This window comes from Podarcis raffonei, chromosome 12 (genome assembly GCF_027172205.1).
Source record: "Podarcis raffonei isolate rPodRaf1 chromosome 12, rPodRaf1.pri, whole genome shotgun sequence".
Classification (NCBI taxonomy): domain Eukaryota; kingdom Metazoa; phylum Chordata; class Lepidosauria; order Squamata; family Lacertidae; genus Podarcis; species Podarcis raffonei.
In genome coordinates, this window is record NC_070613.1 from 17,582,304 (window position 1) to 17,606,021 (window position 23,718).

Here is a 23,718-nt window from a genome sequence, read left to right on the forward strand (position 1 = left end):
TGAGGCTTTGCCCTCGGGTGGGAAAAATATTGCGCCTGGGAAAGGGAAATGGGAGTCAACAGACACTCAAGGAATAGTTCGGAGAAAAGGCTTTTATTTCTACCACCCATGAACTGGTAGAAGGAGCAAGTGTGATAGTCCACAAAAGCATGCACGAAATTCACAGTCATGTGCACAAGCATATATACCCCTTTCCAGTTCCCTCCTCCTTTCTCCTCCCTCAGGAGTCCTCTGAGCATGAACAGAAAGCTGTCTTGGGACTATTGTGGACTCTTCCCAGGAAAGGGGTTTCAGAGTGTTCAGATATGTTTCAATCTCTTGTTCTGGCATGGTTCCCGGACAGAAAGTAAGTTGCAATGTGGTTCTTTAGCAATGTGGCATCAGAAAGGCCTGAGAAACAATGGACTGTGTTCCCTACCTTTGTTGCAATCTTTTTAGTTACAGCAAGCAGAATGTTTCTGATGCTTAACTAATGCCTTTTAGCTGCTGAGAAAAATGATTTTGAAAAGCTCTGAGAAGCTTTGAGCCTGCTTTGGTGGGGCGTGACTTCAGGCCTAGGTGAGGTCACCTGTCCTCACCTTCCTTCATTCCCCCCTCTTAATCTTTCGACAGCCTTTTTTCTTAAAAAGGCTCGTCCCAGGAAGGCACAGGCTGCTTGTCCCAAGAAGGTACAGGCTGGTATACTTGCGCCAGCGCTATAATCTGGGGGTGAAGCATGCGTGCAGATACCCCCCCTCTGAAGCCCACATTGCAGCCAGAAAAAGTTCCTGGCGTGGACTCAGGTGTAACGGTTTGGGCTGGGAACGTACGATTGCAGATTGTCACTGGCACTCTTTGTTTTATCGACACAAAGCCAGCCAGTAATACGGTGGTGGAATGATTGAGGTTGTAACTGATGATTCATTCCATTTGTGCACAGGGTCATTACCAAGTCGGTGCTGTGGTTCAAAGGGGGCTTTAGTTAAGTTCTGGAGGCTCTGGGTGGAGCTCTGTCAGGTGGAAGCGGGCTGGGGTGTAATTTCCCTGATTGAACAACCCACACAAATACCCTCCTCTGCAGGGGTGGTGTAAAGCTATCCAGGGGGCCAGCAACCTTCTATAAAGTTCAGTTATGCAAAAGGAAAGAAAAGAAAATGAGAAAATGTCCTCTTTCAATCCATGCTGGATTCTAGAGCCATGCAAAACGCCAGGGGTGATGCAGGAAGGCAGGGTGGTCATCTCACGGGCGTCGGGGCGTCTGGTGGGCTTTGGGCATCTTGGGTCTCTTTCAACAAGGCTGGAGCGATGTCTGGGCGTCTGGGTCCTCTTCACCTGGTTCATAGGGATGCACAAGGTATTCTGGCAAAAGTCCACCTGTTAAGAGATAACAAAGACGGCAGCGATTGCACAGAACAAATTGATAGATAACATTTGCACATAAGGTATATTAACTCAAAAGGGTATGCTTGGCAGGAAACTTGGCAAGGGGTTAATAGTTCTGTTCCTTGGGTTAAGTTTTTGCCAGGTGAGATTTTTAAAAGTTTTTGTCTCTGCGCGCTATTTTTTTTTTCAGAGCTTTTGCGGCCTGTAAACCATGTTGCAAATTTCAGTTCATTTGCCAGTGTCTGTAGAAAGAACAATGCGCTCCTTGCTTCTGGCAAAGTTTCAAATTCCTCAAAGTATCAATTCCAATTTCTCATGCCTTCTGGCTGTTTGAAGACAAACCCTTAATTTTGGCCGGGTCCTCTTCAAAAGAAGGATTCTGATTTAAGTGCTTGGAGGTCTGTGGTCCTGGGCGTTGGATGACTCCAGGGGGTTGTACACTCGGTGGGGTGGGGCCATCAAAGTGGAGTTTTAGCTGCCTCAATTGCAACTTTTAGCTGCCTCAATTGCAACATCAGTATTGTCCGCTGCACTGAGGGCATTTATCTTGCGGATTTCCTCAATGGTCAGTATTGTAATCCCAGGGTTTTTTCAATCCCTTGGGTTTAATTGTCTCTTTTTTTTTAACAGTTCTGTCCCATGCGGCTCTCAAAGCCTTCTGCTCTGTTTCTTTCTGTCTGCCTATTCACATCCTTGCATTGTGCTGCTTCTAGAACTGAAGCCACATCCAGCTCACTCTTTTGGATTGCTTACTGGCTCTATCTCACGCGGCTCTTTAAAATCTTCTGCTCTTTTCTTTCTGCCAATTCACATGCTGAAATACTCTTTTGGACTGTCTGCTTGTCCATTTCACCTGATTTCTTCTGAATTTCACCATTCTCAACTTCCTCTTGTCTTTCTTCCTCAGTCTCTTTGCTTTGGGGGTTGGGTAGGGGGAACCTCATTTAGCCCTGGTGCAGTTGCTGCATAGGGTGGAGGGGGGCTAATTATTCCTCCTTCCTCTTCTGGGTCTGGCAAGACTGCTGGGGTTTTTTTTCCTAACTTGTACTTGCTGCCATACTGGGCACAGTTTGGCATGGCATGAGTAATCACAGTTCTACTTTTCCTAAGCCATGGGGGACGGTCAGGAACTTCACATAAGTGTTGGAGTCTATTTTTCATCAGGTTTTTAAATCCCCAATCTTCTCCCTTTGTGGCATCTTTCCAGTTTGTTCAGGAAACATCGCAGGGGGGTCGTGGGAGTTGTTTTTACTGCTTTTTCTCCATGACCCTGAAACACTTGGACACTACTGGGATACTGGGACACTCAGCCCTCCTAGTTATTTTTTCACTCAGTCACAGGCCAGACGTTGCTTTCAGCGTCTCACACACTCAAAACATTCACTGTAGTGTCCCCACACAAACATTCAGAAACCCATGCACCTCCCCCAACCCCCTTTTTTACCAAAAACCAAAACCACAACCGGCAGCGCTTCACAACTTCGACCGGGGCCCAGCAGCACCCTTTTTGCTGCTTTTCTGGGCAACACCAAAACCAGTGGCACTTCTTCTACCCTGCTGGCGGAGCTGATCAAACTCTCTTTGCTCCCACCTAACCCTGTGGAGCTTGCTCCCACCTATACCCTGTGGAGCCTTACCTTTGTCCTCGAGGTACCTTCTTACGGCGGTTGCTTTTTCTCCGGTCCTTGCAGTGTATCCACTCAGGAACGGGTGGCAATTCCTCCCACGAACTTGGCAGGATGTGCACTGGAACTGCTGACACGAACCGAGCTGTTCACCACAGGGACGCCTTGGACCCACATCCCTTATCCTCAGGGAATCTGTTTTTCCCGGCCAATGCACCAAGAAATGTAGCCTCATGAGGCTTTGCCCTCGGGTGGGAAAAATATTGCGCCTGGGAAAGGGAAATGGGAGTCAACAGACACTCAAGGAATAGTTCGGAGAAAAGGCTTTTATTTCTACCATCCATGAACTGGTAGAAGGAGCAAGTGTGATAGTCCACAAAAGCATGCACGAAATTCACAGTCATGTGCACAAGCATATATACCCCTTTCCAGTTCCCTCCTCCTCTCTCCTCCCTCAGGAGTCCTCTGAGCATGAACAGAAAGCTGTCTTGGGACTATTGTGGACTCTTCCAAGGAAAGGGGTTTCAGAGTGTTCAGATATGTTTCAATCTCTTGTTCTGGCATGGTTCCCGGACAGAAAGTAAGTTGCAATGCGGTTCTTTAGCAAGGCCAGAAGGCATCAGAAAGGCCTGAGAAACAATGGACTGTGTTCCCTACCTTTGTTGCAATCTTTTTAGTTGCAGCAAGCAGAATGTTTCTGATGCTTAGCTAATGCCTTTTAGCTGCTGAGAAAAATGATTTTGAAAAGCTCTGAGAAGCTTTGAGCCTGCTTTGGTGGGGCGTGACTTCAGGCCTAGGTGAGGTCACCTGTCCTCACCTTCCTTCATAGGAAGAAGAACAAATTATGGAGGGTTCTGCTTTTTGTGGGTCCCCCCACTGCCTCCTACAGGAGTGTCCTCGCCAGGATGTAAGCAAGGTGTGAAGGGAACTGAAACAGAATTGGGGTTAAGAGAATCAGACTTTGCAGCACCAAGCAAGGCAAATACAACAGGACCCAAAATTCAACTGAGACCTTATCTCATCAAGCAGGTTGGATAGCCTCTAGAACTCCACCTATCAAATGAAGATGCTGGATATTAAAGGACTCAGATGCTATTTAATGATGATAGCTTCTACCTTTTAAAACAGAAAATTGCTTTGGGTAGTGGGTAGACCAATTCAGATGTTTCACCCAAAGGTCAGCTACCATTTCAAGACCTGAGGTCTAGTCACTTTTTCTTCTCCTTTTGGAAAGTTCCCACTGAAATTCTACATATTGCAGTTTCTAGGGCCATGAGACAAGCTTCTGATCATTATTGGAAAAGTTGCTATCAGAGGGGCTTGATCACACAGAAATATATGAGTTTAGTGAATCTTAATGCAGAAAAGCTTAGGAATTGAAGAAGGGCTTCCACTTGGTTCAAAGTCCAGTTCACAATTTGTTGCTTATCTTTGTATTTTTCAGAATAACATGGTTAGGGCAACTGCCTATTATTTGCTACAATGAGTCAGTCCTTATGAAAACTACTAGGTATGTAATGAACTCCCCAGACTTTAAAGGTTTCTCATAAATGCAACAGCAGCAACATTTTCTGGTATTCAGAAATAAAAAGCTGGCTTCATTGATTCTTTCTATAGGCAGGATTTTATTTTAGAAAGAATTCTTTTTGTTTCATCCTTTATTTCGTGCTTCTAGTCTACTCAGTTGCTTTAGAAAAGACCAAGAGTATAATAGTTCTTTTTCCATATAGATGCATCAGCTATGGATCAGATCCTTCTGGAAAAACCTTGCTTGTTTCAGTGCTTTGTGTTTTGGATGGCTTATGGGGGAAACAAATTTGACAGTGTGTTTTTTATAATGAGCAATGATAACGTGGTGCCATTATCATTTTTTTGGCTAGATATCTTACTTTTCTCTTCTGTCTTCCAGGAAAGCTTTAATAGAGGTGGGGTATTGGGGGGGGGGAGCCTTATTTTAGGAACTATGTAGCCTGTTATTACAGACAAATTAGACTGCAAGACATTTTTCTGGAGGAGATATTATTTCACATATGGCCAGCTGTTAGGTTGTTAGTGTTGAGTATTCAAAGGAAGCAGACCATAATGAAGAACATCTTCTCGGAAGCCAAAGTTTACAAGAAGAACATGCTGAAGCTTCTACTAGTATGAAGTGGTGTATTGTTAAAAATCTGTAGGTAACTTTGCTCTTGTTGTGAGGAACTGATTCCTGCTCTAGACACTGTTCTCAAAAAAGGATTGTTTGAAAGATACCGTTTCTTTACAGGTTATGCTACACTGTAAATACAGGCTAGGGCAAAAGGCCCATGCATGGCATTCTGGTGATTTTCAGGCCCTACATTCCCACTTGTGATGCTTTTTCTATAGGCTGGGAAGGCTTCTCCTGAACAGCCTTCTCTGCGGTACATGGAACTGCAACCGAAAGAGAAAGCCAGCAACTTTTCCATGTGCAAGCCTTGAAACCAAGCCACATTGTTCATTTGTTTTTAAGATCTTGTTAAAAGTTTGGGTTAAGAGAATTTGAAAATATGTTTCATCCTTGACTTTAAACCCAGGGACATTTACGCTTTGTGTGTGGCCTATCCTGAACCACTGGGGGAGAGACTTTATATGGAAACAAAGAATTTTTTGGAAAATCATGTACGCCATTTGCACAAGGTAACTATAAAGTGTACAAGACGTGAGTCTTCTCACTGTATGAGAATTCCATGACTGTGAATACAAGCTGTTTCACTATTTGTTAAGGATTACAGTCATTTTTTAATTCGTAAAATATTTTGTGAATTACAAGCTGGGAGTAGGGCTAGCCCATACAGTGGTACCATGTTTTGAGTCTGGGATCCGTTCTGGATCCCCGGATGCTTGACGAAAGGGACGCTCGACAAAGCGCTGCTTTGCGCATGCATGCAAGCAATTTTGCACTTCTGCACGTGCGCAATCGGCAAACCCAGAAGTAACCTGTTCCGGTACTTCTGGGTTTGCTGCGGACGTTCCACACAATGGATGCTAAACAGGGCGGACTCACAATGAGGTACTACTGTATATCAATATATAGTCCAAAACCGGTTTGAAGTCCCTATTGTGATACTGGTTTTATTAATTTTGACCTGGCAATATATTATGCATCATGATTTGTATGTGTGTGCGCGCTGTGCAGAAATCATAGTGTAGGAGAAACCATGAAGCCAGCCGTTCCCTCAACATAGCTCCATTGTTATTTCAGACATTGTGATATATCAGTATATCGCAACGTTTAGCTGGTGATATATCATGAAGTTGAAAACCAAATATCACCCAGCCCTACTGTTTGTGTCTACATAGTTCCATCCTTATTTCAGACATCATTATATATTGGTATATCACAGTGTTTAGCTGGTGATATATTGCAGTGTTGACAACCAGATATTGCCCAACCCTACCTGAGAGTAGCATGTAAATATGTATGGTATTTCCCCCCAAAAAATTTGAAACGGTGCAGATATCAGAATGTATTATAGAAGTTTGTTCTTCAGCATTTCTGACATTGTTACTATAGTGCAAATTGTGGAATTGATCTTTTTCTCTCATGCTTTTTTTTGTAGAGAGTCATGGACTCTGAAGAACAAGTACTGGTAATGTATCATAGATACTGGGATGAATACAGTAAAGGGGCAGACTATATGGACTGTTTATACAGGTAAATTTTGGAGAAAACATGTTAAAAGTGTAATTGATGCAAAAAAAAATATAGAAGAAAGCTGAAGCTGTTGGGAGATGGAGACAAACTATGTTTAGGACAGGATTATGAAGTGCTTCCAGCATTATTTTATTTATGTAGGTTACAACATGTAGATGCTTCTCTTATTTACAAAACTCAGATTAATAAAAATATGACCACTAAAAAGTTATTCTGTATGAAATATATTCTTTGTTGTGTGTGTATATGCAGAAATGTGGGGTTTTGATAAAGGTTTTTTTGCTGTTAAATGACAATTTAGATCAGCAGATGCGCAGGAAGAATGCGAGCAACTTGTCCATTTCCCTTGCAATTATTCTATGCCTTTCCAGAGAAAGCCTCACTATCCTCTAGTGGATCCAGCAACCATAGTGTAGGATGGGCACCAAGTGATCTCATTTAACTAATTCATTTAAAGTAACGTAACAGTGGAATGGGAAAAGAGTTAACTGTGGCTCTTGGAGGAAGAACAAGAACAGGCTTCAGTTGCAATAAAAAGTGAGAGTGCACCCTGGTCTTAAACATGCTTCTATGGGCATAAACCCTGTTTCATAAATCCAGCTGGAACAGTAATGCACAAGCCTATTCAGAACACAGCTAGGTTTCCAGCAGGTTTTCAGGTCTTCTGAAACCATGTACATCAGGCTTCCATGTAATCAGGCATTCATGTGGAGGGTCTGCTTAAGAATGTAATAAAATCCTGTTGGATCAGAGCAATAGTTCCTCTAGTTATCATCCTGCTCTCATATGGCTGACCAGATGCCTGTGGGAAACCCACAACCAGAATTCAAACACAAGAGCACTCTTCCCAGTTTCCAGGAACTGTTTTTTTTAGAAGCCTCCAACTGCAGCAGCAGAGCATAGCCATCATGGCTGTAAACCACTTTGATATATATTTTTATGACACAGCAAATAATTTTATAAAGATTTATAATAATTATGTCTAACACAGCCATTGTTTCTTGTGTGGTGTTGTCTTCTGCCTACAGCTCTATGATTTTGATAGTGAGATGTGTCTTTTTTCCCTGACCTAGATTTGCTTCAGAAAACATCTGAAAACATTCACAATATGTTTTGTTTTCATAGATACCTCAATACACAGTTTATTAAGAAGAACAAATTGACTGAAGCTGATCTTCAGTATGGTTATGGAGGTGTGGATATGAGTGAACCATTGATGGAGATTGGAGAGGTAGGCAGTCTATGGATGTTCTTCCAGAAAGTTAATAAGAAGTGCACTTAATTCTCTCTTCCTCACAATAACTTGCCATGGTCACCTTTGTTGAAAACCGTATAGCCCATTTTGTTGGATCAGTAAAATAAATGCCTCATTTATTGCCTTCGTAAGTCTTCGCAGTGAGGCATTCAATGCTTTTATTGGTTTTTTAGCCAGCCTCAGTGAGCAGACCATTGTTGTGTATTATTTACTTACTGAAATGAATATAGATTATACAGTATCTTGGTGGGATTGGTGGATACAGAAAGCGAAATGGGGCTCTGATGATAAAGAGCTGCAAAGAAAGAAGCACGAAATGCACAACACTCAATAATTTACAGTTATTTAATATGAAGCAGGCAAGAATAAGGGCTTGGTGAGGCATTGTTTTATTAACCTGTTTCATTAGAAGTGATGCTTGGGGTGGCATATACTTAAACCCTACATACATACTTGCTTTTCTCAAAGAGGAAAGTCTGATCTCTGAATGACACTCATCTCTGGACCCTGTTAATTGATCCCTGGAATTGACAAGTTTTTGCATCTCCAATGGAATAAAAGAAAGCCCAGATATAGGGAGGGTTTATTTAGGGCTGTTTCACATGTAAAAAATAATAATGGGTTGTATCCAAACCAACAGTGCGGTCCTATGCATGTCTACTTAGAAGTAATCCTGATTGAGTATAATAGAACTTACTCCTAGGTCAGTGTTTATAGGATTGCAGCCTATGCCTGCAACCTAACTACACTGACCTGGGAGTAAGTTTCCCCCCTTGGGAGGAGTCATAGTTCATGTTAGATTATCTGCTTTGCTGCCTGAAGGTCCCGTGTTAAATCTTCAGCACTTCCAGGTACGACTGGGAGAGATCTCTCTCTGAAACCTGGGAGAGCCGCTGGCAGTTATATCAAACTAGACTCTATATAAGACACCTTCTTATAACACTGATTACTTCTGAGTAAGACATGGCTAGTTCATTGTGCAATAAGTTAGTTATCTAGTCCCATTGATTTCAATGGGAATTAACTTGTCCCATTGATTTCAACTAGTTTAAGCCCAGTTAGCCATGGTTGGGCTTAGCGTTATGTGCAAAACATGAATGAGTAAGCATGCAAGTGCGTGGAGCAAAAATCATGGCCACTTTGATTCCTCCCACCTCCGTCCTGCTGCTGTCACATTTCCCAGAGCTCAGCTTTTGTGTCCAAACCAACTAGTGGTTTGTCTCCCCCAGACCAACCACGAGTGGTAAGGCAAGAACAAACCATGGCTATTGAGCGTACACTCAGAGGCAGCCTTAGTGTTACTACTGTTGGTTTCTTTTGCCTTGTACACATGTACAGCAGGCCAAAGAGGACTACTTTTCCTTTCTGCACATTCCAACAGTATTGTAAGGATTTTTCAAAAGATAAATGCAGACTGGCTTTGAGTAGCCAAAGCTAATCTGAGGGGATGCTTGAGTTCGGTACTGGCTATTGTTGATCACAGGAGTTGGGAACCTTTGGCTTTCCATATGTTACTGGACTTCAGCTCTCATCAGCCCCAGCCAGCAACACATATTTCCAAACCCTACATTATTTTAATTTAATCTGCTATTTTCTACATTTAAATACAATATTACCCTATTTTAATGCAATATTACCCTACTGAATCCATTAGGATTGAGCAGTTTTTAATTCTAAAAATAATCTAAAATAAACAAATGAATCATCTCTGTTTGACATGTTTCTGTTGTGCATTTTTTCATAACAGCTAGCACTTGATATGTGGAGGAGGTTAATGATCGAGCCTTTACAGGCTGTCCTTATTCGAATGCTCCTCCGTGAAATCAAAAAGTGAGTTAATCCTTTTGTTGTTGTTGTTGTTACTGCAAGTTGCCTTTTTTATATATGCTTACTTACTGTACTTACCCGAGAATTGTAATTGCTTGATTTAAGAACGTCACTATTCACTTCTTACTGTTGTTTCTTTAGATCGTAACTGGGTTTTTATATGTTGGCAACATAATCAGGGAAAGCAGAATCTTTTTTGAGACGTGAAATTGGCTCTAAAAGCAGGTAGTGTGTCCTAGCAAATAGAGGATGTTATTGGAGCCCTAGAGCCAGTGTTCATTTCTGCTACTTGCTGTGAAACCTTGATCTTGATCTAGTGATTTTGCAGTCTGGCCTAGAACATTTGAATCTATTGAATTACCAAACAAATGTTGTACTTTTAAGTTACTTCGAATTAGGTGTTATGGAGTATTGTATAAATTGTTTTTCTTAAAAAGAGGACTGACGCTAGATCTAGAATTCTTTCTGAAATTCTGAATGTATTACAGAACTGAGCAGCAGTACAAGCTTCAGCTACTTCTGTCAGTCAGCCTTGTTCCAGGGTAAGGCTCTGATTGCCAGCAATGTAAAATATTGCATATTCTATAGCTTGTTAGCAAATGCATAGAAAAGCCAACCAAGTCTAACCAACCAACCTTCTATATTTCACCATGCACTAAGGTTTCTTTGTGACCTCCTGTCCCAAAGCTCCTGTCAGGTGAAACAGAATTTTCCTTATGGCACCTTTACAGGAGTTGCGAAAAGCAGCCACAATCCAAGGCACAATTAAGTGTGCTTCGGTCCTGTTGATCTTGCAGGTGCTTAACTGTGCCCTAGGTTATATTTGGTATCATTTGCAAAAATAAATGCATAGGGATGAAGTTCCCTATAGCTCTAAGCAACAGTTTTGGGCAGATAACAGTTAAATCAAGCTTGAATGTGCTCTTTAAAGCTCACATATGGAAGTAGCTTCTCTGAGCATACGAACAGAGGATTCACATCTTCCTGGATGGGTGTTTCATAGAAACCAGTTCTTTTTGACAATTAAAAAAATAATTAAACTCCAGGGCCAAGTCATGACTCTTCTGTTAATTTTAAGAAGTGCAGGAGAGGAAAGAAAAAAATATACTCCCAATAGGAGTTTGCTCCATGGAACCACTGTGAAACCTGCAGTGACCCAGTGCTCAGCAACTGAGGCAGAATTGTAAAGTTAGCAGTCCTGTGGCCATGATCCTGAGTACCACCAGATTTGTTCTGTGTGTACTGGCATTTGCATGATCAGTGTCTTCCACAAGGACATATCTTGCCCCTTTTATCCTGAATTTTAACTTCCTTTTCTTTTCATGTAAAGCTGTTCTTGGTTGCTTCTTACTGTCCTGATCTAATATCTATAGAAGCTGCTATAGTTTGTACGGAGGACTCTTCAGGTTGGCCTCTGCCTGCCCCTAATGTTTTTTTTCTCCTACCTAGCCTCTTGAATATTGTGCGGGTTATCAGTTTCTGTTTTGCAGATGTAAGTGTTGGTGTTTTAGTGGCCAGAAGGTTTTGTGTGTTTCGGTTTGCAACTATTGAAGGCAGAGATGTAGAAAAGATATCATGTTTAAAAGATTGCAATAGAACTTTTGCATATTGGGCAGCTGGCACATGTACTGTAGTAGTTTCATGAGTTCACGTTCCCCCTTCATATACAGACAAGTGTCATATCTGATGAAGAAAAGGTTCTGATGTTTACTTCCATAGGCATGCTAGGCTGTTTGTGGTCATCTTAACTGACATGGTGAAAGGGGTGGGGAGAAATCTCTGGATAAGAACACCTGATACTTCTTTTAGTTAAGCTCAGCCACAGACATTTCTTCAGCTGTTAATGCTGCAATCCTAACCACACATAACTGGAAGTAAGAGTAACTTCATAGAACCGAGATTTGACAGCCCAGAGGCTTGGTTCAGTTTGAATTAGGGTTTCCCGTAGACCTGTCTGTAGATAGTTTTTTCCCGTTGCATTTTTTATTATTCTTGATTTTGTTATTTATTATATTGTTCTTCAGCACACACAAAAGCCTTCCAGAATGGCTTACGATTATCAGTGAGATGACAGTTCCTCAGAAATACAATCTAAGAGGCATGACACAAAAAGAAAAGGGGAGTGGGAATGACTTGGATATCCTGGAGCAATTCGCTGTGCCAGAGCTTCATGCGACATAGATTATATTACATAAAATGTTAGAGTGGGGACAGACGCAAAGGGTAATCTAATCCAAGCCCCTGCAGTGCTGGAATTTAGTCCTAGGTAGTCACCAATTGGGACACAGGTGGCGCTGTGGTCTAAACCACTGAGCCTAGGGCTTGCCGATCGGAAGGTTGGTGGTTCAAATCCCTTCGACGGGGTGAGCTCCCGTTGCTTGGTCCCTGCTCCTGCCCACCTAGCAGTTCGAAAGCAAGTCAAAGTGCAAGTAGATAAATAGGTACCGCTCCTTTGGGAAGGTAAACGGCGTTTCTGTACGCTACTCTGGTTTTGCCAGAAGCAGCTTAGTCATGCTGGCCACATGACCTGGAAGCTGTCTGCAGACAAATGCCGGCTCCCTCGGCCTATAGAGCGAGATGAGCTCGCAACTCCAGAGTCGTCCGTGACTGGACCTAATGGTCAGGGGTACCTTTACTTTTAGTCACCAATTAGAATTGTGTTTTGGACTTGGTTCTATGGAACATAGCACCTCCTTGTGACAGTGAGCCAGACATTGTCATGCAGGTTTGCTGCTTGAAATGTCAGTGCATCTCACCAAGAGAAGAGGCAACCAGTCACGAGGAAGCACTCCATTTGGCTCTTGTTAAGCCTAGTTGTTCTATGGCTCTTTCTGTGACAGTCTCATGCTTGCGTGTACTGTAGTCAGGGAAAGATTAGCTCAGGCATAAGTAAGAGACCAGGGAACAAATCTGGAGAACAAAAGTTATACCTAACTGATTATCTTCTTAGGTTATGATTCAGTTGGCCTCAAGTTCACTCATGGATGGGGAGGAAGAGGCATGCTGGCAAGAGTTGTCCCCTTTAGCATGACACCTTGCAGGGTTCTAAATTGTGCGAGGAATTCTTGGAGGGCCCCAGGAGGGGCTGCAAAGGCATGCAGCGTGATGTGCAGAAGGGCGTAGAGCTTGCTACCATACCACTGTTATCTGTTGCATGATGATAATGAGCACTCTAAAATGCAGCTTGTGTCAAAGTGTAGCTGAAATGGTTTATACATTTGCCTGCCTCGAATGAAGCTCTTTTTCTGTTTTGAAACTGGTATAGGGAAGCATAAAGCAAGTCCCTCTCAGATTTTAAGACACTTTTGGATTTGCCATTTGCTCGGGTTTAATTTTGGTCCTTTAGAAGCCCACCTTCTGCTTTTTTGCTGCCTGTTCAAGGAAGGTGGGAGGAAACTGAAGGTCTGCTACTTGTTGCTTCCAAGCCATTAGGTCAATTTTGTGTCTGTTTATTTTCACACTGTTCAGTCTTGAGGGTACCAGTTTTGGTGGCAACAGTGCTGTCAAGTTTTAATCTGCTTGGCATAAATAAGAATGTGAGGTCAGTGTAAGGTGTCGCTATTAAACATCGAAGCCATCCTTCCCCCCTCTTCCTGTTCTTAATATGTGGTGGAATGAAAACACATTTCTCTTGACTCTCTTCCTGCTGTTGTGGAGTTTTGCCTGCATCATATAATGGTGTCAGAACTCCTTATCCTTAGCCTGCAATGTGGGACATAGTTGGAATATTGTACAGTATACCTTGAACTTTCTCCTCTTTCTTGGTCTACCTTGCTCTCCTCCACTCTTCTCTCTCTCTCTCATGCTTTTGCCTCACCTTGAAAACATTTTAAAAGGAAAAAGTGGACTACTGTTTGTTCAACCCACCATAGGTGAGCAAGCCAGCCCCGCTGCGGGTCACCCTCACCTGTTTATCAGGTGTGAATGCTCATTGCCCTCTGGGGAGAAGAACTCTCAGAAGCCTCAATTGCATTGTAGTTTGGATAATAAAAGAAACATTTCTCCTAATGCTTTTTTACCGCCTTATCCAAATCTTGTGTGCAAGTGAGGCAAGACTCTGCCTGCTCCCGCTAGCAAGAAAGCCATGCTTTCTGGAAAGCTTGAATAATTGATAGTAAGGAGAAATTGAGGCTTCCCTTCTGTTCTCAGTAAGAAATAGCCCAGCTTCTGCCTCCCTGAGCTCTGGCCAAGAAATCCAAAGGTGATCAAGAAGCACTTTATAAATAATTTTAAAAATTAAAATTAGGTGCCAAGTTCCATTTCAAATGAAATATGCTTGGGTAGTATTACAGAAATAGTATTTTAAGATAGTATTACATTTTTTGTGTGGTGGTATTAAACAAGCATACAGTTGTTAAATAATGTTAAGGTAAACGCTCTAACAAAGATTACCTGTATTTTGGTTTTGGCTGTTTTGCGTTGAGAGGTCTTAGTGCTGCAGAAGGGGTGGGAATGGGGAATGAGATCCAAAGACTTTGCCTGAGGACTGGGAGAGTACAAGCCTGCACTTTAAAATAGGTGTCAGTTTGCATTTTGCTTTTTCCACTAATGAAGTGCAGTCAATGTGGTTCCCTCCAGATGCTGCAGTCCAGCCACTCCCACCAGCCCCAGCCAGGGAGCTTAGAGGTTGTAGCCCCATAACATGCACAGAGCCCCACACTGGCTACCCCTGCATTACATATGCACTCCCCAAAGGGTTTGTGAATTGAACAGTGCAGACAGCAGACTGCTTGGTCCTTGAAAAGGCTACCAACAGCCAGGCCTATTTGTCTTTCTGGTTTTGAAGTCTGGACCATGTGTAAAATTGCATGCATTATGAGAGCTTCTTTTTTCCACCTTTCAGTGATCGCTGTGGAGAAGATCCAAATCAAAAAGTAATCCATGGGGTTATTAACTCCTTTGTTCATGTTGAACAGTATAAGAAGAAATTCCCTCTGAAGGTAAAAGGTCCTTTCTTCCTTTTTTCTTTCGTTGTCTTGGCTTATTGTGGCAATTGTTCCACCCCTTGCCTTATTTGTACTTGATCACCCTCTCTCGTTTTAGTTTTATCAGGAAATTTTTGAGTGTCCTTTTCTGAATGAAACAGGGGAGTATTATAAACAAGAAGCTTCAAATTTAATGCAAGAGTCAAACTGCTCACAGTATATGGAAAAGGTAAGACACTCATATTTATGTGCAGCATAGATGCCAATTATTCAGTGTTCCTCAAGAGAAAATATACACCAGCTCATTGGTTTCTGTACATCATAGGCAGGGCCATCTCAGGGAGTATGGGGTGACTGCCCTGGGCCCTGCACTTTAGGGGTTCTGCACCTTGTGCCAGTGACCATCCTTCACTGCCAGTGCTTTTGCCTCTTTCTCACCTGGGGGAGGCTTTGTACCATCTCCCTTCCTTGAAAAAGGCAGGCAGGGAGGAGGTGGGTCCCCCTTGTATATACTGGCACTGCCAGGAAAAGGAAAAATATAAGCCAGGGTAGAGGTTGCCACCATTAAAAGGCAGCAAAACAACCAAAATTAAGGCAAGTGGGAGGGGCTAGCATACTCCGCAAGTTATGTTCATAGGATCATGGAAGAAAGCACTTTGCATTCTGTAAACTTTATCATTTGGGGGTCATTTGACCCCTGGATTGTCAGCTTCCATGGCATATGAGAAATGTGGGTGAGCAACCTGTGTGGCAGTGGAACTTGACCATTTTCAGGGATGAGGCTCAGCTTTCTTGTCCCCTAGCAAGGTGGAGTGCTACCCTTGGGTTCTGGAGTTGTGGACCTTGGCCCGATTGATTAAGGCACTTAACATGCTCCTCATATCCAGCCACCTGCCACCAGGCAGTGGAGAAACCCAAAATAGGGCTTCTAAAGTTGATCTGAGTGATAAAAGTTTTTGGTAGGGTGAAGAGGATATCCATTTGCAATGGAGATATCTAGCAACTGATTGCTTTTTTATTTTTCTAAGTAGGTTCCATTCTTCAAATGCAGCTGACTTCTAATGCTGATTTATAAGAGAGATATTCAGAAGGCCTATTTCCATTCAGAGATCTCATGCTATCCATATGGACAATCATGCATAGCTGATGATAGTTGAGAGAACTTAAGAAGATTGCAATAAATTTGATTAGCATCCTAAAGAGTCAGGATAAGGTCCACTGTTCTTTCTGTTTCAAGAATATGAGCAATTGTGACAGGAGTTTGCATTGTATTGGGGCATCCATTCTGCCTAAATAGTTCCCTTGGTCATAATTTGTTTCTGTTACTTTAAACATGAATGTTTGTTCTGCCCCTAAATAACCATGCAGTGCTTCGTTTTGTTCTCCCATCTCAAAAAATTCTTTTAGGTTTTATGTAGATTAAAAGATGAAGAAATGAGGTGTCGAAAATATCTACACCCCAGTTCCTATGGCAAAGTAATTAATGAATGCCAACAGCGAATGGTAGCAGATCACTTACAGTTCCTTCACGCAGAATGCCATAACATTATCCGACAAGAGAAGAGAAACGGTAAAGACATACAGGGTGATTAAGTTTGAATTCAAAATATAATATACCTTCTAAATATTTTTAAATTGAATTTATAGTCACCTATGTTGTTTTCTGGTATAAATAAGCATAGTGATCCAGGAAGGGACACTCTCGAGTATCTCAATAGGGGGGAACCCTTTTGGCTCCACAGAGTAGATCCTTGTCAGGATCAGCCTCATGGGTCAGAATTAATTTTTTTTTTTTTTTTTAAATAATATTTATTAAGATTTTCAGAGATACAGAAAGAAAAAGAATAGAATACATTCAAAGCCTTCTTTTCAAACACCCTCTTTCCGGGACTCCCTCCTTCCCCCACCCCTACCATATTCCCCTATCATATTGTTGGCTCCACAAGTTCTCAGTTCTAATTAAAACTTAATTTGTTTAAACCATTATTCAAATTTAAATTTAAAATTATTCAGTCCTCACCAGTACCCTTAATAAAAGACAAGAGTTCTCTCCCCAGGGCCCACCCCCTTTCCATTCCACAATTTCCCCTTTTTTTTTAGTGATAAAGACACCTCACACAATAAAGAAATAAGAAACAAGAAATAAAAAGTATAGTAAATGAAAAAAAGCCAATTCAAAAAATAGTTGACAAGCCTTTGGATTCTAGTTCTCCCCCCCCCGTCCCCGGTTTAATTTCCCCCTGACCACTAATCCATATTGTCTGCCTGGAATTCTTAAAGTCCATAAATCACATTTTCCCCCCGATTCCTTGCTGGCTTTTTTCTTTTTATAATTATTTTTAAAGTTATTTTTAAACCATTTAATTTCCAATCTTTAATAAAGCTCCCCCCATTGTTCTTTCCAAGTTGTAGTCCAGTTTCCTCTTGTTCCGCTGCCAAAACGTTCTAATTCAGAAGTTTAGTAGGTCTGCAGGGATTATTGTTATTCAGGAACAAAAACATACGTTCAGTCCCTTCCTTTCTTCAATAGAAAATTCTATTGTTTAGCTAAACACCCTGTAGACACAATATTGTTTCCGTTTCGCAGCTTTCCCAGAAGATAACCAGTCCTGTAGAATTCCAATGGTATTTTTCCACTTACGACCTTCTTTGTAATGTCCCGAAACTCCTCTAGGGGGATTGTTGTAACTTTGTTTTCTCTAGTCCAAAAGTCCGATTGTTATCCATGTTTTCGCCATTTTATATCCAAGTTTTGACAAATTGTAACAAATTGTAGCAAAATTAACCAGCAAAGTCCTCATAATCAAGTCCTCTTTAAATTTCGGACTTTGACAGCTACTTTGACAGCTGTCAAAATCTCCTTCGCTTTTCGCCAGGCTCTCTCCTCAATCACCCCGGTTCCCAGGGGGGGGGTTACGTTTTCCTTCTCCCTCAATTCTTCCTCCAGCACAGTTCTTGTAGTTTCCCATCGTGGAATTCTTAGTTCTTATCAGCAATTCAATTCTTTTTGGACCTTGGTTTCCCAGTCCTTGTTTTGGAAGGTTTACAGTAGGGAGGGGGACTGACTTCCTTTTTGGATCCCCCCCCCGCTCGTATCAAATCCGAAAAAAAAATTCTTTTTTTCTCCTTTTAAACCCGGTTTCCAAATTACTCACGGGTTGTTGTTACAAATCCGAATTCTCAATGGAAGAAGTCAGCGCTCTCCGCCGGATGGCATGCGGCTTCGCTCGGCAGGGATAGCAGAGGACTCAAAGCACCACGCTTCTCCCCGGCACCCGATCCGTAGCCTTTAAAAAGGCTCCTTCACGAGTCGGGAGGGCGCTAGCAGTGCCAGCCGAGTCTCCATGTCCACGGCCTCCGTGGCCGTGGTTTTTAAGGGTCCCCGCGTCGCCGATGCGGTAGGACCCAGCCCCTGCCGAGCAGGCTCCCTCCGGAGCTCGGAGGGAGTCCGCCATTCGGCGATGGCGCCAACCCGGAAGTCGCATGGGTCAGAATTAACAAGTGGGCAGCCTACCTGCCTGCTTATCGCATGGTGTCATTATGATGTGACATGATTAACAAGAAGGTTTTCCTGCCCACCAGAATCTCTTGCGGGGCTTCCAAGCACCCATTGCCGCTGAGGGAAACCTGACAAAGAAGGCTGCAATGCTATCAATGTTTCCCACTTCTGAGAGAAGGGGAAACTATGGACCTACACTTCGTCCAAGGGCTTTGGTGGTGCTGTGCAGGAAGCACCCCCCCCCCCGTGTGGGGAGCAAACCTTCATTTGTCCATGCCTATAGGTCCTTCATGCACCCACTGCAGCATCTCTTCCTTTAGAGCTAGGAACCACCAGTATGGTGCCTTTGAACAAAACTCCATCCAGCACATACAAGTCCCCTGCAAAATAATTCTCAGGACTTCATGTGTTTTCCACATCCATCGGAATTGATTTCTTGTATTATTTGTTTCAAAATAATATCCTCAGCTTGTGGCCCTTGCGATTATGGACCACATCTGGTTAGAGACCAGATTTTCTTGTACTACTCCAGAATCTGAATTTGCCTCAGTCTTAGTCCCATCATAAACTCTGGGCAAAGTGTCTTCAGTTACTAAGCATTTACCAGAGCTATATTCCGGTTGCAAATCATCTGATTGTAATTCAGAAAACAGTCTGTCTAACCTGGAAGATGTATCTGCTAAACTCCATTTTGCAGCACTACCAATTGCTTGTGGTCTGCTTCTGCCAATATTGGTTGTTCATATATTAAAATATGAAATTATTTTGCATGTTTGCTATGCCCATAAATTTTTGAAAACATACAGTCATTTACTATTTTGTTCTAGGGGCACCTTCCCGAATCCAGAAGATTCATTCAAATATGAAATAAATGTTGCACTTGCCATTTAACCAAAGACTTCCTCTCTAGTAGGAATTGGAAAATGTTCTCTCAACTTATTTGTTCAGTTCTTTAGGATCCAGACACAGCCGTAGGGATCCATCTTTTTTCGTAACTATGACTAGAGAGTGAACCCATTCTTTGGGTTCTTCAACTTCCTCTATAATGTCAAGTTTAATTAGTCTATCTAGTTCCTCTTTTATCTCTAAGAGCCAGCCGGACATTCCTGGATGCATGTATAACTTGAAAATAGGGTTCAAACAGTTTCTTTTATAATCTGCTGAGAGCTTACCAGTGCCAATAAAGACACATGATCTTCAGTGTTCATGTGACCCTGTCATTCTGCACTGTACAACTTCTTAATAAAATCTAGAATCTGACATGTTTTTCAGTCCCAATATAGGTATCCCATTTCCAGCAACAACAACTACAGATGATAACTTTACCATTTTGTTGCTTACTTGAACATCAGTTTTCCAAACTCCCCTAGTTCAAATAAGCTTTCCACTTTTAAGTTTTAAGTTGGAGCTGTTTGCATGCTGTATGGCTTGGCTTTCTCTCCCAAGTCTTTCACAGCAGCCTCAGATACAGATACATTTACTTGAGCTCCAGTATCCAATTTGTAAGTAACAAAAGTCCCATTTGTATTCAGAGTCCAGTCCAGTAACTGAATCCTGATGCCTCTGGAAGACTTCCCAAATAAAAGTTTTCTCCTGTGCTGGTGCTGTAATCCTCTTTGTTTCGATCCGAGCCCAGTCTGTGCTTGCTTTCAAACCTTTGCAAAGTGAATTTGTTCTTTGCAAAAGTTGCAGGTCTTTCCAAATGCAGGACATTGGCTGGGTCTATGTCTGCTCCTACAGTGTGAACACTCAGTTATGCAGGAATTGGCAGAAAGAGGCGCCATCCAACCGCCTTAGGGACTGCACTCTGGGTTTGTGTTGGGTTTACTCCTTGGGCTTTTCCTCTCCTGATGATGTCCCACAAGGCAGTGGGATGCGGATTATTCCTCAGGATTTACTCCCGAAGCCTTTCTCATGATTGAGTATAGCCACAAGGCAGCCAAGGTTTAAGATTAGAGTTTTCTTTCTCCTAGATGGGCTACCTTGCCAGGTTGATGAGCCCCATCTGTCCCTCACTTCTCTCTACAGCACCTGCAGAACCCACATTCTTGACCTTTAGCCCCGCTATTGGCCTTGTCCATTCTGTGTGGCAGATTGACTGGACAAGTCCCTAATTTGCCAAGGGTTTAAGACCCATTGGCTACCCTCACCTGGTTTAGCTGGCCAGTCGTAGCCATTCCTGGGGTGTGGATACAGTTGCATGCCGACAGGTCTAGGAACCACAGGTGAGAGCTGAGTCCAGGATGGGGACCGAAGATGGACAAACTACCCCAGAAGCAGCACGACGGGTCTCCCAGCAGACGTACTCCCCCAACACCCCATATACCCCTCCAAAATTACATGTCTTGCTTTACAGTCTAAGATGTGCAATAAAGGATTCAAATGTTTCCCCAGCCTTTTGTACTCTCCTATGAAACTGGTAGAGACGTAGGTGGCGCTGCGGGTTAAACCACAGAGCCTAGGGCTTGCTGATCAGAAGGTTGGCGGTTCGAATCCCCGCGATGGGTTGAGCTCCCATTGCTCGGTCCCAGCTCCTGCCAACCTAGCAGTTCAAAAGCACGTCAAAGTACAAGTAGATAAATAGGTACCACTCCGGCGGGAAGGTAAACGGCGTTTCCGTGCCCTGCTCTGGTTCTCCAGAAGCGGCTTAGTCATGCTGGCCACATGACCCAGAAGCTGTACGCCGGCTCCCTCGGCCAATAAAGCGAGATGAGCGCCGCAACCCCAGAGTCGGTCACGACTGGACCTAATGGTCAGGGGTCCCTTTACCTTTACGAAACTGGTATCTCTCGAAGTTTTCATTTGTCTGCAACGTGGTCTCATAATTAGCTAGTTCCTCACTCAGTTGCAAATTGAGTGAATAAAGCTAATGCCTCTCACCTAGCAATATTTTGAAAACTAGCTGCCTTCTGCTTTCTGTCTTTCTCTGTAGCTCCACTTGCTTTCGTAAAGAGGTCAAAATCTTGCCTGAATCTTTTCCAGCACTCTGCTGCATTCCTGGAGCAAGCAAGAGGTTCTGGAGTTACTAGATGCTCCATCTTTTTTTCTTATTTTAAAAAATCTCCCTCTCTCCCTGGTCTTTTGTATCTTTTCCACCTTCTTTGTTACTCTGTGCAGTCAGTCCGGCCTGCGCCCAACCACTTCTGGTGCCATGTGTTATTCTTTGATTAATAACTTTTAGAATCCAGGATGTCCATAAACATAATATAAACTTTATTAACTTTCAAAATGAGGAGTCTCTGTTAAAGGAAGCCATAGCTTCTCTATTGCTGCATCATTCTGTCCAGAGGCCCCTTCCAGTCTCACCTGACTTACTTAAGCACAACCACTTAAAGGGATAGTGTCCTCACAATAAGCTTCCTTGTCGCAAGTAATCTCAATAACACAGGGTTGTAACCTACTGAGGTCTTCTGTAGCACTGGAAGGAATCCACATATACTTGATGATTCAGTATCACAGCTCAGCAATCTGTTCCGGGGCAATTTTGTCATTTTGTCTATAGCATCGTCTCACACATCGTAACAAAGTTTCATAGTATTTTCTAGCAGGAACATTGGTAACAATATATTCACACATTACTTTAAAGCAATTCTGTAAGCAAGTGCTCTTTCTGATACATAACATCCATACAGAATACAATTTCTGAACACATCAAAGGTTTAGAAGAATGTTGTGCTGTGATTGCCTGTGTTAGGAAGCAGAGGTGGTGAGCCTGTGACTCTCTTGGTGTTGATAGACTACAGTTCCATCATCCCTGAGCATTGGCCATGCAGGCTGGGCCTGATGGGAGTTGGAGTCCAACGATGTCCGGAGGACCACAGGTTCTTCACTGGTGCTGTTTTGAGTGACTTACGATAGCTTAACCAGTGCTTGCTCAGGTGGTGGTGGTCTAGGATATGTAAAGTAATGAGAATTGGGGGGGGGGGTGTTACTAATTTTTGTAAACTGCTCTGAGAGCCTTTCTGCTTTAATTTCAGTTAATTTTCTTATTAATTAAGCAGGCATGTCCACCTCCCAAGAGACTGCAATCTACTCCCAGTATAAAAAAAGCTGGCAGTGATTTGACCAAAGTTGAGTTTTTTTTGGGGGGGGGGGGAATCAATCAGGATAACGGGATCGACCAGGGACGTCCCATAATCGATCGGTCGATCACGATCGACCTATTGGACACCCCTGAATTACAGCATAGTCTTGACCACAGCCTCTTCTTTCCCTGTTGCAGTTTTGCCAAATTTGCATGTATGTGGTGCCTTCATTTTTTAGTATCATTATGCTGTTTAAACATTGATGTTGTTATAGTGATATTTTTTTTAGTGCATCTGAAAACCTGGACCTTCCTTTTTTGCAGACATGGCAAATATGTACACGTTGCTTCATGCTGTGCCAAGTGGATTACCTCATATGATTCAGGAACTACAAAATCATATCCATGATGAGGGCCTTAGAGCAACCAGCAATCTCTCTCAGGAAAACGTAAGTTTTGTCTTCAATGGGAATAGTGTGGAATTTCTGATCAATCTAAGCATAAAGATGATGTTGGGAAGTTGAGGGGGTGCTTCTATAAGGTTGTCGCCATTTAGTCTATACTAAATCTGTGTGCTTTCTTTGCTGCCATTTTTGTTTTTTCACAAGAGCTAGTGGTTTAGCATACAGTGGGATAGAAGCTATTATTATAGCCATGGCATTCCTTTATTACTGAACATGTCATCAGTGTAAGAAAGTCTACTGTGTTTCTGACCCTGCCAAAAATGATTACATGGTAGTAGTGCACCTCACTACTCTTTCTAACACAGCGTGAAATCTGACATTTGTTAATATGCTCATGTGTCCTTTAGTATTCATGCACCCAGGGAACCAATAGAATGGAACTACCGTATTTTTCGCTCTAAATGTGTGTGCGTCCTATGGAGCGAAGACGCCATAGCCCCGCTACCCTCTCCCGGCTGGAGAGGTAACGCGCGGCTATGGCAGGAGCCTCTATAGCCGTGCGTCACCTCTCCAGCCGGGAGAGCGTGCGCGGGGCTAAAGCAGCCCCCCGCGACCCTCTCCCGGCTGGAGAGGTGACGCGCGGCTATGGCAGGAGCCTCCATAGCCGCGTGCCACCTCTCCAGCCGGGAGAGCGTGCGCGGGGCTAAAGAAGCCCGGCTTACTCTCTCCCGGCAGCAGCCTCTCCGCTGCGCCTTTCCGCTGCTCCCTGACCTGCTCTTTGGGGCTGGTGGTGGGCTTCCCCCCACCAGCCCCAAAGAGCAGGTCGAAAGGAACCTGAAGCCTGGAGAGTGAGAGGGGTCGGTGCGCACCGACGCCTCTCGCTCTCCAGGCTTCCAAGGTAGCCGCCTGAACGCACCTTAAGCGGCACCTTGTTTTAGAGCGGGAAAACAAGAGGGGGAAAATTCTCCCACTCTCTGCGCAGCGCCTCCTGCCGCTTTGCTGAAGGGGCGCTGGGCAGAGAGCGGAAGAATTTTTTCCCCTTGTTCTCCCCCCTCTAAAACAAGGTGCGTCCTATTGTCCGGTGCGTCCTATGGTGCGAAAAATACGGTAGCTTAAAGTAAATG

General features: G+C 43.1%; 1 protein-coding gene across 7 annotated transcripts in view; it reads left to right on the top strand.

The window, feature by feature from the left end:
* Window positions 1–23,718, top strand: part of CUL2 (cullin 2) — a 57,573-nt gene that overhangs the window by 13,426 nt on the left and 20,429 nt on the right. For 4 of the 7 annotated variants that reach the window (XM_053359692.1, XM_053359690.1, XM_053359689.1 and 1 more), the window contains exons 3-11: window positions 5,540–5,642; window positions 6,566–6,660; window positions 7,786–7,891; window positions 9,663–9,745; window positions 10,231–10,284; window positions 14,586–14,682; window positions 14,786–14,896; window positions 16,075–16,252; window positions 22,515–22,639. In XM_053359692.1, coding sequence (XP_053215667.1) covers window positions 5,540–5,642; window positions 6,566–6,660; window positions 7,786–7,891; window positions 9,663–9,745; window positions 10,231–10,284; window positions 14,586–14,682; window positions 14,786–14,896; window positions 16,075–16,252; window positions 22,515–22,639 — 952 coding nt within the window. The remainder of the gene's footprint in view (window positions 1–5,539; window positions 5,643–6,565; window positions 6,661–7,785; window positions 7,892–9,662; window positions 9,746–10,230; window positions 10,285–14,585; window positions 14,683–14,785; window positions 14,897–16,074; window positions 16,253–22,514; window positions 22,640–23,718) is intronic. The other 3 variants (XM_053359693.1, XM_053359694.1, XM_053359695.1) reach the window with 3 other exon arrangements.